Source organism: Delphinapterus leucas, chromosome 5 (genome assembly GCF_059928025.1).
Source record: "Delphinapterus leucas isolate spDelLeu-1000000601 "Yukka" chromosome 5, BTC_Dleu_Yukka2, whole genome shotgun sequence".
Lineage (NCBI taxonomy): Eukaryota > Metazoa > Chordata > Mammalia > Artiodactyla > Monodontidae > Delphinapterus > Delphinapterus leucas.
This window is the reverse complement of record NC_143133.1, coordinates 38994131-39010320: the sequence shown is the minus strand read 5'-3', so window position 1 is coordinate 39010320 and position 16190 is coordinate 38994131. Positions and strand designations below refer to the sequence as shown.

General features: G+C 43.4%; 1 protein-coding gene across 7 annotated transcripts in view; it reads left to right on the top strand.

Moving 5' to 3' along the window:
- HS3ST1 (heparan sulfate-glucosamine 3-sulfotransferase 1) overlaps positions 1-6558 on the top strand; it is a 30705-nt gene extending 24147 nt beyond the window's left edge. For all 7 annotated transcript variants that reach the window (XM_022566996.3, XM_089911677.1, XM_089911675.1 and 4 more), the window contains one exon: positions 5229-6558. In XM_022566996.3, the coding sequence (XP_022422704.1) occupies positions 5338-6273 (936 nt within the window). In that variant the 5' untranslated portion in view covers positions 5229-5337 and the 3' untranslated portion in view covers positions 6274-6558. The remainder of the gene's footprint in view (positions 1-5228) is intronic.
- The last annotated feature ends 9632 nt before the right edge of the window (positions 6559-16190 follow it).

Here is a 16190-nt window from a genome sequence, read left to right as displayed (position 1 = left end):
GTGAGTGAACAGGGAGTGGGCTGGATCTCTTTTGGGGACCTTTTAAGCCATCTACAAAGGGAAGGATGGGGTTCATTTTATGCTCATTCTAGCAAGACTGGGCCATTCCAAGGAATCCTGTTCTTCATCAAAGAATCAGTGGCTGGCATGATGGTTCAACAAGACCAAAGACAAACCAAGGAGCCCAGTAACTACTTATACACTAACTCTGGGTGTTGCCACCTAGTGTAAGGGGTGGTGAGGTTCCTGGCTTTGCCTGCTCAGACAGTTTGAGTCCTAGTACTGCCTCTAACTTTCTAGACAAACCACTCTGTTTCTCTGAGCCTCACTTTCTTATAATGTTATCAGTTCTATTGAGAATGCAGTGAGCATCACAGGGGTCCTGTGTGCAAAGTTGCCAGCCTAGTGTCCGCTTAGTAGCGAGGGCAGATGGCAGCTGCCATCATTGCTTTTGGGAGGAATGTGGCTCGGGTTCCAGGTTCTGTTAAACAGTCTTTGTCTGTGCCTGTGCCAGCTCAGGGCTCCAGACTTTCAGAAGATTCCTTTGATAGTACCTAGTTTACTTCCGGAAGGAGAATAATCAACTTATCTTTGTGCTGCTTGCAAGTTCAAACTTGCCTTCCTGGTCCTTTTCCTGTTTGGGAAGCTCCTAATTTGTGAATGGGGTAGAGTATCTTACTTATTAAGAAAGCACTTTCCACAATTAAAGGGATTTCCGAGTAAGAACTGCAACACTGCTCAGTGTTCTAATATCTCTCTGCTGTCCACCTCAGTTGCCAGTAGCCACATGTGGCCTTGAGATGTCCTGTAAGAGTAAATGTATACGCACTGGATTTTGAAAACAAAAAAAATGCGAAATATCTCCTTAATTTTATATAGTGATTATGTGTTGGAGTGATAACATTTTGGAAATACTGGCTTACATAAAAGATGCCTTTTTAAAAAGGGGCTCCTGGAAAATGTACAAGTGCGTATGTGGGTCATTTTAACACCTATAATAAAAGTAACAATAAGACATGATCTGTCTTAGGGCAAGATATGACTAAGTGTCAGGGACATAAATAAATAGTGGTTGCTATCACCTTTGAGGGGAGTTGCTGTTACTTTCCTGAGCATCTCTAGATCGCCTAAGGAGATTTGAGTTTTTTCTCCGAATGTAGTAAAACTGTGTGTTACACTTTTTATTTACACAACTCATCTGCTGCATAACTCCTATGGGGAAGGCATCGTGGTTGGCATAATGGAGGGGAGAAAGTATTGGTGAAAGTCGGGAATTCATCTCACAGCTTAGCTAAAATGCTAGCTATGTAGCATGAATTCAATAAATATTTATTTGATAATTGGGAAAAAAAGTGCATATGTGCTTCACATTACATTTCTATAGGACAGTGCTGATAACCCATCTCACTTCAGTCCCAAAGTAGCCATTTGAGGCAAGTGGAATTATTACCACTTTACAGATGAGGAAACTGAGGCTAAGAGAGTTTATGGCACTTGGACCAAAGTCAAAACTGGAGACAGGATTCCTGACTCCATAGCCTGTGTGATTCCTTTAACTCTTCTACTGAGTAGAACAAATGAATGAGTTTCACCCACGTGCTATATGTATATCCCCTGTGTACCAGCTGATTCTGGAGTTGGCAGCCAGGGCTTGTCACTGCTAGGTAGGTTTTTTCGGGGGGCTTTCTTCTTTAGGATCCCCAAAACACTGCCATTGCTTTAAGACCACATGCCAGGGAGATAGCAATAATAGCAGAGAGTACAGAACTGGAACTCAGGATCCACAGGTTCTAGGCTCTGATTTTCTACCTGATCTTGGGCCTGTCACCTCAGGGCCTCCTCACCCATAAAATGAAAAAAAGGGACTTAATGACATGATGCTCTGATGCTCATAATTCCATTGTCAAGATCAGCTGGCCCAGATGTCCTGGCTTACAGGTTCACCTGAGCTTGGGGATCTTTCCTTTTCTGAGAATGTTACTAAAAGGCACAAAAATTCTATCTGTACCACTGAGGAATTCACATTATCAAACTACAACAGGAAGAACTTGGCTCTCAATGGCCACTGTGTGTGTGTAACTACATTTTATATATATTTAGATGTACAAATATATGTGTGTATATATACATAATATATATGTGTGTATAATATATACATAAAACTTAGCTAAAGTTTCATACACACACACACACACACACACACACGTGTACATATGAGACTTTAGCTAAGATTTTTTTTTCCGTATACCTCAAGTACTTTTGGAATGTAATGTAGATGGCTTAGAATAAGTAAATATACATTTTAGAAACTATTACATTATAAATGAGGAGCTTTTAAACTACAAACTGCCCAGTTTTTTGGTTGTTTGGGAGGGTTTTTTGCTTTGTTTTTGTAAAGGAAAAACTATATTTAGTTTCTTGTTTCTGCTGTCTGCTGGTGATTTCCCTTTAGGAAAAAGATCTCAGATGTGCACTGTGCTAATCAAGATGCCTCATAACAGAATGGAAAGAGCATAAATAGTCAGATAATATGAATCTCAGATCTGGGCTCTGACTCTAACCCTTAGATGTTGCAGGATCAGGTTGTTTCCTAAGTCTGGATGCAGAGCTGTATGATGGGGATGACAATACCCACCACAGAGAGTATAGCAGTTTAGTGTGGAGAAGCTACTCTCTCCATCACTTCACCCACCCCACCCCCTGCACACGCACGCGCACACACATACATGTGCACACACACGTACACACGTGTACACACATACATACATAAACACACAAAAGCATACACTTGCACCGGCACACACATACCCCAAACAAGTAAAAAGCAAGCACAACTGGTCCCTTTGGTCAACCCACATGAGCAGTTGAGAAGGAAATAGAATGTCACTGAAACATACTAAAACGTTCATTTGACTGAAGCAAATGGCCCATTAAATTGGGCTCATCCAATCAGTAAGACCAGCCTTGAGCCCCATCTTGTTTGGCCATCCCTCCTTAAATTTTTCTCTTTCTTTTTCCTAAATAAGTATGTCAGGCGATTTGGCAAGTCCCTTTTCTAGTGTTCTGTGATTTTCTAAAGGTTTCAGCTTTTTAATTGCTTGATCTTTAATATACATTTTACAAAGTGGCTATTACAGTTAATATCTGAGGGAGGTAGATCAATTGGTCTGATCATAAACACGGAAGTCCTGCCTGTTGCTCTTTGTTTACACATTCTAGACAAGTTTTAAGCTAATAAAGTGAATTTTAAACCTGGCATAAAGAAGATGATGGGCCCTCTTGATAGAAAACATTTTTCTGGCTCTGTAAATCCCATAGTCCCCAAACTGGGCCTCTCTGCAACTCTTCCTGAGCTGTGTTTAGACAGAGATTACTTAAAAGAGAGTTTCCAGGACTTCCCTGGTGGTGCAGTGGTTAAGAATCCGCCTGCCAATGCAGAGGACACGGGTTCGAGCCCTGGTCTGGGAAGATCCCACATTTCGCAGAGCAACTAAGCCCCGTGCGCCACAACTACTGAACCTGCGCTCTAGAGCCCGCGAGCCACAACTACTGAAGCCTGCACACCTAGAACCCGTGTTCCACAAAAAGAAAAGCCACTGCATTGAGAAGCCCGCACACCACAACGAAGAGGAGCCCCCACTCGCCGCAACTAGAGAAAGCCCGCGCGCAGCAATGAAGACCCAACGCAGCCAAAAATAAATAAATAAATATAAATAAACTTTAAAAAAAAAAAAGAGAGTTTCCAATCTGCTCTTTCCGGGAGAGGGTCGAACACGGATTGCTGCTTATCAGACTCCTAAAAACAACAACCATAGCTCATGTGTCTTTGGGAACTCCATGCCATGTAGCCCAGCAGTGCCCGTGTTCCTGAGGGACTTTAATGCCCAAATGTGATAAGTCTCAGTTAAAGAGAAAAAGGTATAAAGGAGGCAGTTCACGGGAAGAGCCCTGAATTTCGAATTTTAAATTTGGACCGTGAATTTTGAAGTGGACTAAATTTTTGTGTCCTTGTGTTTCTATAACTGTCCTGCGTTTCTACCTTACACTGTAGTGTTAAAATGACAATCCACTGAGCAGACTGCAAGACCTGTTCTTTATAAATAGTAAACCTTTGCATGCATGAAGTTTTTTTGCTCTTTCCAATAACCTCGCCTGTTTATCCCTCTAGGCCCACTTCAAACATTTGCTTTACTTGGAAGACATCCCTAATCATTTCAGGCAAAATGAATGAACATAGGCCCTCACAGTACTCTCCCTAAATTATAATCGTAACATATATGGCACTGATGCTTGCAGTCCGGTTGTATCAATTAACCTTTGCCAAATTGGTGCTGTAATACAAACCACCCCAAAACTCACTGGCTTAAAACCACAAGCATGCATTCTCACTCCTGAGGGAGATGGCTGGGCTGCACACAGGGGGCTGATGGGGCAGCTCTACTGCAGGTGTCTCTCGTCTTCCTCCTGGGACCAGCAGCTGGCTGGCCAGGGCATGTTCTTCTCGTGGCAAAAAAAAAAAAAAAAAAAAAAAATCAAATTGCTAGGAAGCACACTCCCCCTACAAAGAGGCTAGAGCAAGAATTGGATTCAGGGAAGAGTAAAGAATTGTAGTTAATCATTCAATCTTTCAAACAGGTTCACCTGCCCTGTTAGATCAGGAGCCCCTAGTGGGTTGGAAACAATGCCTGCTTCCATATCGCTTGCCCCTCTGCCTGGGGCTGGCAGCTGGTAGATATTCTCTGATGTTTGCCAAGGTCCAAAAGTCCTTCCCAACCTTTTCCTTTATAGCAGATGTTGGCAAACTATGACTGCAGACCAAAGCTTGGCCTGGTTTTAGTGCCAACAGAGCTGTAAAAATACAAATGTTTGAAAAAAATTAAAAGAAGAAGAATATTTAATGACCCATGAAAATTATATGAAATTCAAATGTCAGTGTCCATAAATAAAGTTTTATTGGGACACAACCACACCCATTTCTCTGTGTATCGTCTATGGGCGCTTTAGAGCAAAAGAGCATAGTTGGAGTTGTCATAGAGACTATATGTCCCCAAAAGCCTAAAACATCTACTCTCTTGCCTGTACAGAAACCATTCGCCGCCCCTGCTTCATAGGATAAAGGAACCGAGAAAGCCCCAGGAGGTGAATGTCGTGCCCAAGACGACAGAGTTGTCAGCTTGATTAAGCCCAGTATTTATGTGGGGTTAATACTTCTCCCCTTTGTTTCCTAGTAATCGGAAGCCTGCGACACCCATGTGTCACTGATCTGGAGGCATCCCTCGCGGCAGCGCTTCATGACCCAGCGGCGCCCCGCCCAGTGAAGCCACCGTGGTGTCCAGCATGGCCGCGCTGCTCCTGGGCGCGGTGATGCTGGTGGCCCAGCTCCAGCTAGTGCCTTCCCGCCCCGCCGTGCCCGGGGCCGAGCTGGGCCAGCCGGAGCTTGTGAGGAAAGCGGCGACCTTGCAGGACGAGATCCGGGAAGGCGCGGCCCCCAACGGCTCCGCCCAGCAGCTGCCTCAGACCATCATCATCGGTGTGCGCAAGGGGGGCACACGCGCGCTGCTGGAGATGCTCAGCCTGCATCCCGACGTGGCGGCCGCAGAGAACGAGGTGCACTTCTTCGACTGGGAGGAGCATTACAGCCAAGGCTTGGGCTGGTACCTCAGCCAGATGCCCTTCTCCTCCCCGCACCAGCTCACGGTGGAAAAGACCCCCGCGTACTTCACGTCGCCCAAAGTGCCTGAGCGGGTCCACAGCATGAACCCGTCCATCCGGCTGCTGCTCATCCTGCGGGACCCGTCAGAGCGCGTGCTGTCCGACTACACCCAAGTGTTCTACAACCACATGCAGAAGCACAAGCCCTACCCGTCCATCGAGGAGTTCCTGGTGCGTGATGGCCGGCTCAACGTGGACTACAAGGCTCTCAACCGCAGCCTGTATCACGTGCACATGCAGAACTGGCTTCGCTTCTTCTCGCTGCGCCGCATCCACATCGTGGACGGCGACCGCCTCATCAGGGACCCCTTCCCCGAGATCCAAAAGGTCGAGAGGTTCCTGAGGCTGTCGCCGCAGATCAATGCCTCGAACTTCTACTTTAACAAAACCAAGGGCTTTTACTGCCTGCGGGACAGCGGCCGGGACCGCTGCTTACACGAGTCCAAAGGCCGGGCGCACCCGCAAGTCGACCCCAAGCTCCTCAATAAACTGCATGAATATTTTCACGAGCCAAATAAGAAATTCTTCGAGCTTGTCGGCAGAACATTTGACTGGCACTGATTTGCGATAAGCTAGGCTCAGAACCTTTCCTATTGTAAGTTCTAGTGTACATCTAGGGGGGAAAGAGAATTTTAAAAGGGCATTTAAGCTATAATTTATTTGTAAAATCCATAAATTACTTCTGTACAGTATTAGATTCACAATTGCCATATATACTAGTTATATTTTTCTACTTGTTAAATTGAGGGCATTTTGTATTGTTTTTCATGGTTGTTAACATGTGTAATATGTCTCTATATGAAGGAACTAAAATATTTCACTGCAAAAAAAAAAAAAAAAATTCTGGAGACGCTGTCTTTTTTGAATGTAGTTAACTTGCCCCCAACTCAAGATAGCTGCCTGTGTTCACTCACTGCACATATTCCTTTATTTCTTACTTAAAAAAAAAAAAAACGTTTTTCATAGCTGTTATACTCCTCTCCCATTCTCTCCCTTCTTCATTACCTTTTAAAAATTTTAATGGCTCGCTGTGGTCATCAGATTTATTTTTTTACTTGCATGGTGAGATTTCTCTTCATTGAGATCCCCTATTATTTTTGGAGGTGATAGTCTCACCCATTCCCAACTTCAGCAAGTACCTGAATGTGGATTTTAACCCCATGTAAACTCCAAGTGGACAAAGAAATTAAGCTGGAGAAGTAGTTACTAACCAGCAAGAGGCTTGCCTCAGAGAGTGCTTGCACTTACTTCTGACTGCAGCAATGTGTGAAACTACAATAAAGGGAATTAAACCTGGTCTCAGAACGATCTTGGGGCTGTGTACTTTGCCCCAGGTGGCAGTGGGTCTCTGGAAAGCCACTTAGAATAGAAAAGAGGAATTGCAAAACCTATGCATGTCCCCATTTGTAAAAAGCTGACTAAAGTGGTAACTGTTTCCTTGAGTTGGAAGTCTATTAATCTATTTCCTGAAATATAAATATTATACTCCATATACTTTGAGACATAGGTGTATGTATGGTTAAAAATCGACTCTGGAGTCCTGAGTCCTGAAGGTGAAAGGAAATTTAAACTCCCAAGGTTTGCAATTGAAAAGAGAAAAGTGCAAAGCAAATGGTGAAAGGTAAAGAATCCCTTGCACCTGCCTCGATAGGCCAGAGGCCCAATTTCAGTTTCACTTCTGCCCCGAACAACTGGGTTGTTAGAAGTGATAGAATAAGCCCTTCTGTGCCTCAGTTTTCTCATGCGTTCTTCATTCAGTCAGCCTTTTACAGAATTAAATAAATCGGATATTTTTTCTTATTATGAATGAAATAGACATTATGTATAGGAACTCATTGAAATTTCCCCCAAGCAACCCCAGGAAGAAGGAATTATTACAGCAAGTTCAAAGAGGAAGAAATAGGCATGAAGAAGATAAGGAACTTGAGCAAGTTCACACTGGCTATAAGCCAGAGCTCAGAGTCCACTTAAAGCCAAAGCACAGGGTTTTTGGGTTGTGTGTTTTTTTTTTTTCCTACACAATTTTTTCTAAATTCAAATGGAAAGGCCCAGACTCAGAGACAGTTCTTCCTGACATATTCCTTCCCTCGTGCCAAATGTCTTCCACCCCAAGAGGTGAGCCTGAGCCAGAGGAAAAGGGCAAGAATGAGCCTGAGGTTCTCTCAGCAGTGCTATCAGGGAAATGAGTCACCTTGGTTGTGCTTTGCAGCTGCACCCTGGCTTGACCTTAGCATGGCCCATGCCCCAGCCTGGGCCTTGCACAGACAGCAGAGAATGTCTTCTCTCCTCCTTTATTAAGGTTGTCATTAAACAACCAACTCCCCAGAGGGTGTGGCAGAAATATAGCAGGTTTCCTGTTGACATGGTACTTTGCCATTTGCAGAGTGTTTCTCTCTGTAGCACATCATTGGATCTTACTTTTATCACACTCATTCAAGACTGAAAAAGTGAGAGGCCGGGCTTCCCTGGTGGTGCAGTGGTTGAGAGTCCGCCTGCCGATGCAGGGGACACGGGTTTGCACCCCAGTCCGGGAAGATCCCACATGCCACGGAGCGGCTAGGCCCGTGAGCCATGGCCGCTGAGCCTTCACGTCCGGAGCCTGTGCTCCGCAACGGGAGAGGCCATAACAGTGAGAGGCCCGGTACCACAAAAAAAAAAAAAAAAAAAAGAGAGAGACCAACAAAGGTGAAATTGAGTTATCAAGTTCGCCCAGGAATTGGCTGACAGAGTGGAGACTCCAGGGTGTGTTTTCTGACTCCTAAGAGGGTGCTCTTTGCAAAATACTTATGCATGTCTGTTCCCTGATAAGGATGGTGTGCTTAAAGCCTGCACTGTTGGGGCAAAAGGTGGTGGGTGGGGCTGGAGGAGGGGAAGACCAAGCACTGGAGACACATCTAGCTGCTGCGGCTCACACAGCTGATGGTAGGGGATGATCCAGTTTAAAATGATCAGAAGGTATAAATTCAATAATTGTTGGTTTGGAGGTATGAGTCTTGACTAAAAATGCATTCATGGGGTCCACCATGGGCAAGGGGTCAGGGGTCAGATGAATATTTCTATTCATCTATTTATGGTACAACCCGAGCCAGCCATTTGGAAGAGATAAGCAGTAGGAGCCTATCGCTCCAGACCTAGCCCAAGCACGTAGATCTCATCTGAGCTCTGTCAAATTCAGAGGAGGTCCTGCAGTAGACCACCTGCACAGAGAGACAAATGCAATGACTCGGGAGCCAGATGGGCACCTGATCCCTCTCCAAACACACCTAATACTAAGTCTGTTAACAAAGAGAGAGATGCTGAGGGAGTGAGGTTGCTGCCTGGACTGGTCCAGGCTCAGGGGCAGCCTGGGGGCCTCTGGATGACAGCCTCCCAGAGGTGGCTGAGGGCAGTTGAGCAAGGGCCTCAGCTATTATATTTGGAATATTCACTCCACTTGATGCTTCTGAGTCAGGACAGTCCCCTCCCCTCCTCCAGGAACTGGATAGTGCTGAAACCCTGGTAACACTTTGGTTATCAGCTCCCAGCCTGAAAATTTGCCATTTTAGCAAAAATGATGATGTGCCTCTGAGCAGAGCGCCTTGCCCTTTCTATCCTGGGAGGTTGTACTCAGCAGAAGGGAGGTGTGAGGCAGAAGAGGCCCTTGCTCAGGGTGCCTGCTACTTACAGAGGTGGAATCAGAGATCACTGCCAAGAGTTCAGGTATTCATTAAAATTGTATTTTTCTTTTGAGCCCCTACTATGTGCTTAGCATGGTATTAAGACCTCAGGAGTATGAAAATGTTAATGCAATAACGAATAGTCATTAACTGTTCTGTGTTTAAATTAAAAACAAAACAAAACAAACAAAAAGACACACATGGAAAGGATGGAAAGGCTAAAAAGGCAGGTAGTATTAACTGTGTGTAGACTGACCAGTGCAGCCATTCTCATTGAATTCAAGAACATCCCTGGGAGAAATCAACTAGCCCTGTGATAGAGAGGACTAAACTGGGCATAAGAAATGGACCTGTACTCATTGTTTTAGAATAAATAGAGGAATACTACTCACGGTAGGGGGATGGTTGTCCCAGAGATGGGGAATGTTGGAATTAAGGATCATACACAGAAAGTGAGAGATGACAGAGACATGTTTCATTACTCAGGAGTAGCAAGAGATGGGAAATCTTCCCGAAGGCTGCACGGCCAAGCTGTGAACCAGATCATTACCTTGTGGGCCACAGGGCCCTGTTCTTTCCACAGGAAGTCTTGGTGAAATTGCCATAGAGCTGGAGTACAGGAGGCAAAGGACATAACCAGAGCAGGGCATTCTGAACAAGGGCAGCTTGAGGAATCACGACAGTGGTGATGAAGAGGGGGAAGGAAGTAGAGAGATGCAGGCAAGAGACTGTCTACTGGTCATGAGAGTGAGTTAAGCACACTGGGAACTCACTCTGTGGCCTTGACATCTGCTTTCCAAGTGGTGGAAGCTTGCTTAGAAGGCACCCATGTGTCTCTGTCTCCTGTGCAGGTGTATCTATCATATAAAAATAACTACCATTTTTTGCATACCTGCCATGTGCTTGGCATTTGAAATAGGTTGCTTCTAATCCATGTGACAATTCTGAGAAGCAGGAAATGGCATAGTACTAATTGTACAAAGGAGGAAACTCAAACTCAGACACTAAAGGGCTTGCCCATGATGCCAGAGCCATTGATTGCCACAACTGGAATTTAGGGTCTAATGTCCACGCTCTGCTGCTTTGCAGTCTATGCAATTGTGGGACAGGGGAGGAAGAAATAGAGCATAGGCATCTGTCTATTAGGCAGAGCCTGGAAGAATGATGGGCATCCAGAATGCCAGGATGCACAGAGAGAGTTGTATCAGATCACCTTCAAGCCAGGAGTGGCTGGGACCTGATACAAGGGACACATGATAAAGCATGTTCCTTACCAGCAGATATTCATTTAGAAAGTCTAAGCTTGAGCTAGAGACCAAAGCAACACAATGGAGCTCTCCAAATGGCAAGCAAGGGGTGAGGACCAAAGCTACAGACTGTCTCTGATTGAGATGCTTGACTGAAGTATTTTGATGTAAGAAATGGCTTTGGTTCTTCGGTTCACCCTGATATCAATATCTTTACTCCATTTTCCTCAAGTTTCCCAGTTAGGTGACCTGAGAGAAAAATCAAGTAGAGCCAGGAGACCTGGATGTGAATCCCACCTCTACCAATTTTTAGGTTCAAATTCTCAGAAGCTCAATTTCTTTCTCAATGTAAATGCGCTTAACTCTGTTTGGGGGAGAATTCAATGAGATAAGTAAAAACTGTAAAATCTGTGGGTATGTGGCTTAGTGGTTAAGAGCATTTAGAACTTTGGGAAGTAGACCAAAACTGGTTTTGAAACAGTCAGCAGGCACCCACTGCCTTGGTTTCTCCATCCATTTCCCAGCTTCGGGACTGTAGCCTTTGCTGTTGGTGCACCATCCAGAGCCCATTTACCAGGGAAGTGTCCCCATTCCCCACCATCAGAAGAGTTGGCTACTAAAAGCTCACCCTGTACTGTGTTCTGGAGCATTTCTCTCAGTTGTCAGCTGCTGCCTTCCCTGGAGGTACCTGGGAAGTTATGCCCACCCTTCTTTTCTACTCTCCTTGGGGTTGCCTGTGAGTAACACTTGATTGATGTGGGATGTGGAGTGGGGTCTTGGGGAAGCAGCCCAGATTACTGGTCTCTGGGCAGGGCAACCTCTATAGTACAACTTATGCTCCAGAACTCCTCCTGGGATCAGGCTGAGGCTAGACTTCTGAAACCACGCTTTTGCTTAGTTTCTTCTACTTTATCCTGTGCCCCTTGTTACCCGCTTCTTCTGTAATCCCATTCTTAGTAAACGACTTGCCCAAGAATACAGGAATCCCCATCTCAGGTTTGCCTCTAGGGTATACAATCTAAGATAGTAAACTTGCATACATGTCTTATTCTCTCTATATTTCATATGAGTAATATGACCAGCCCACAGGGTTATTATAATTTTTCCAGTTAAATAACAGACAATAAGGAATGAGTCTGTTTTATCCTCTGACACATAAAAGAGCTAAATACAATAATAGACACAATTGTTACCAAGTATAATAGTTGTCTCTTCTTTGGCTTATCAGACTATCAACATAGTGTTCATGCATCAACATCAAACTTTAACTTCATGAAAGATTTCTGGTTCTCACAAATATAAGGGCATCACGCTATCTTATGTTACAGGATATCGTATCTCTATTGTTTAATAAGTATTTCATTTCGAGCCTGTGCATGAATGTTTTCTGCTCTTGGTTGCAACAACTTGGCACCTAGCACAGTGCCTGGCACATGGTAGACAGAAAGTACTTGTTTGTGGATTGAATTGTAATTCTAGCCCAGTTGTCAATCTGATGTGAAAATCCCCTCTACTATATCCCAGCTTCATGATCTGACCTCCTGGGAACACCTTCTCTGGGCCAGGCACTGCTAGCACTTCACAATATACTGCTTTATTTAATCCTTAGAAAACCCTAGGGAAATAATCAATCCAAGCTCATTGTTTTTTCCTTACCATCATATCCCCAGCAAATAGAACAATGCTTGACATAGGAGTTGCAAATATTTATTAACTAAATGAATCATTCTAATGCCCAAGCTCTCTCCACTACGCAGTACTATACAACCACACTTCCTGAATATAGCACTAGTGGAGAATCCAGTATTCTCTAAGGCAACCCATTACATCTCCAAATTGGCTACTAAAATTCACACTTCCTGTAACTAAATCTCTATTCCCGTAGCTTCCTCCAATAGAAATGAGTTTACCACAGGGCATCATGGAGACCAAGTCTCATTCCACTTTTCCGTATTGGCACACTGGATGAAACACTGGCCTTGAGTTCTGAAGTCCTGAACTTAGAGATTTTTCATAGCTATGCGACCTTGGGCAATTTCCCTAGCTTCTCTGAAATTCTGGTAACTTTCTGCAAAACAGTATAAATCATGCCTTCTTCACAGAGCTTCTATGAGTATTGCATGGTTAGTGACCAATGTATAAATATAAGAGATCATAATTCTATAAAAATTCATCTAATATTGAAAAGTAATTCAGATCTTATGACTGGTGTCATCCCTTATAGAGGCTAATGGGATAATTACTGAGTATTAATGAAAGCTGGGTGTGTATTATCTCACTTTATCTTTAGGTCAGCCTCTGAGACAGATATTACTATTAACTTCATTCTATGGATGGGGAATCCAAAGCACAGAGATATTAAGTAATTTTCCCAAAATCACATAGCTAGTAAATAGCAGAGCCAGATCTGTTCCCTGAGCTGTCTGTCTTCATGGCTACCATACTTAACCTCCTGGCTACCCTACCTTTCAGTGCAAAAGAGAACCCTTTCTCCAACATATCTGCCCATGAAAAGAGCTAGAGCACAAAGAAGAAAAAAAATAGAGATTAGGAACTTAAGATAAAAATCAGCAAAAAGACGTAGTAGGCAGAATTCAAGAATGTCTTCCCGAGATTTCTAGCCCCCGGTGTACACACTCCATGTAATCTTCTCCTCTTCAATGTGAGCAGGACTTGTAAATAAGATGGGATGTTTACCCTCTTGATTAGGTTATATTAATGGGATAATGGATAAGGATAATGGGATGTGACCTATCAGGTTATCTAAGACTCCAACTTAGCAGACTGGGGAGGGAGAGAGATTCTCCTACTAGTTTTGAAGAAGTCACCTGCTATGTGAGAGGGCTAGCAAGGGATTACAGTGGCCAGCAATACTGAAAGTGTCCCTTAGCCAGCATCCAGCAAGGAAACAAAAGCCGTAGTCCTACGGTTGCAAAGAACTCAAGTGTTCCAGCAAGCTGTGAGCTTGGAAGAGGGCCCCAAGTTCTAGATGAAAACACTTCTGGCTGAGACCTTGACTGTCGTCCAGTGAGGGCCTGCTTGGACTCCTGTTTTATGGAAACTGAGATAGTAGAAGTATGTTGGTTTAAGCTGCTGAGTTTGTAGTAATTTTTTATGTAATAGGAAACTAATACAAAGACTTAAATCTACTTTTTAGCCATCTTCTCAGTTTATACTCACTTTTCTATACTCTCTCTTGAAAACAAACAAAATGCATGACTTTTTGCTACCCAAGGAACACATGTCCATTATACGAAAACCAGATTCTTCAAGTAAGATTATTCAGAAATAATCACTGTCAACATTTTGATTTGTATAGTTTCAGATTTTTCCAACACATGAATGTGTGTGTGTATTAAAAAATAAATTACATCTTTTTGATAACTCAGCAACCTGAGAGTAAACATCAGCTGATACCTATCCATTGATAGAGTTGAAATGGATCTTAGAAGTCATTTAAGCTAATCTTCTTGTTTTATGGAAGAAGGTTGTGAGGTTTGGAGGAGTCAGGTCACTGTTCATGCTGAATCTATATGAGAACTCAGAGCTACTTCCTAATACCTTCCACACTGTATGTTTGATGTCTAATCACTTGTCTAACTCCCCACCAGACAGTTTGCTCCCCAGGTGAAGGCCTGCACTTCCTATGAAACCAGTGCCTCACAGTGTTTTGCAGGAAGCTGATATCTAGGTGAGCGTGGCTGATTAAAGTTCTCATTTAGCAGTGTTTTTAGTGCAATGGGAAAAACAATAAAAGCTACGCAGACGTGGTATTACAGTTACCCATGGCTGTGTAGCAAACTACTCTAAAACTCAGTGGCCTAATGCAACAATTTATTATCACTCACAGTTCTGTGGGTGGCCAATTCTTCTTTGGGTGCTCACCCAGTTGTAGTCAGATGGTGGCTAGGACTGAAGTTGCCTGAAGGCTGGACTGTGTTGGAGGTCCAAGATGGCTTCTTTCATTACATGTTTGATGCCTCAGCTGGAATGACTAAAATGCCTGGGGGCTGGCTGGGCATCCTACACACACACACACACACACACACACACACACACACACACACACACACCATGTGGCCAACTTGGACTTCCTTATAGCATGATAGACTTAAGGTCATTGGTGGAATGTTTTTTATGGTACCTGACTTTCCCATGAGAGTGATTGTTCTAGAAGAATGAAGCAAAAGTTGCAAGTGTTACATAGTGAAACTACTGCTACATTGTGTTGTTCCAATGGGGCCAGCCCAGATTCTGTAGGAAAGTACTACATAAGGAGCTGAATAATAGGAGGTGTAGTTCACTGGGGGGACTGGCTCTCATGCTTGGACAGAACACCTACTTAATGGATTTTTGGTCATATTTAAAAGGGAGATTAATATAGGTATGAGCTTTCATGAACCTTAGAGTCCATTATACAAATGTAAGCTATCATTATTACAAGTCCTTGGGCCTACTATGTAATTTCAGCAATTTTGACCTAAAGCATTTGCCTATTTTCAGTCCAATCTTTTGATCACATGTGATGGTGTTAAGTGATTTTGCATGAATCATTTGTTCCATGTTGCTTATACTGTATTTTTATTATAGCCCAATGAAACCACATAAGAAAAAGATATACTTAGAACAAATTGTGGACTCTGGTCAGCAGGGAAAATTTTGTCCTCTAATGTAGGCAAACCTACAGAACATCTTAGAAAATCTGTCAAACACAAAAGAAAGTTGCTGAAAAAAAAAAAAAGAAAGTTGCTGAGACATTTAACACTGCATATTAGAAACTGTGTATAACATTCAGAAAAGAATGCATGGCAGATTCCATTTCTACTTTCTTTAATTTGGAAGTTCTATTTTTAGTAACAATTTACATTTTCCACACAATTAAGGACTCTACCTCAGCTGTGATTTACATTTTTTTCCCCTCTGTTTATCTGTTTACCTGCTTCCCAGTAAGAAAACTAGGTTTTAAATCTTGACTTTAGTTGTAATACTAGACAAATTTGATTAACTATTTTAGAGGCTCAGTTTGCTCATATGTTAAATGGGAATAAGATTTTATTTAAGGAATTCTTAAGTAAAAGGCCAAAAGCACAGTCTTTTATTTACTTATCTTAAAGGCCAAGAGCACAGCCAGGTGCATAGTAGGCATTCAACACATGTGCATTCATTGTTCTTTTAATGAATTTTTTTTTAAATTTATTTTATTTTATTATTTTTTATTTATTTATTTTTTATGCGGTACACAGGCCTCTCACTGTTGTGGCCTCTCCCGTTGCGGAGCACAGGCTCCGGACGTGCAGGCTCAGCGGCCATGGCTCATGGGCCCAGCCGCTCCGCGGCATATGGGATCTTCCCGGACTGGGGCACGAACCTGTGTCCCCTGCACCGGCAGGTGGACTCTCAACCACTGTGCCACCAGGGAAGCCCCATTGTTCATTTAATACCCTCTTTGTGGACCCCTCCAAAGGGTCTGCGATAAAGAACTGGCTTTTGGAATAGAACAGCCCTTGGGGTATCAGTGCCCATTATGAACATCAAGGGCAACACATCCAAAATCAGTGAGATCTTGTTGTGCCTC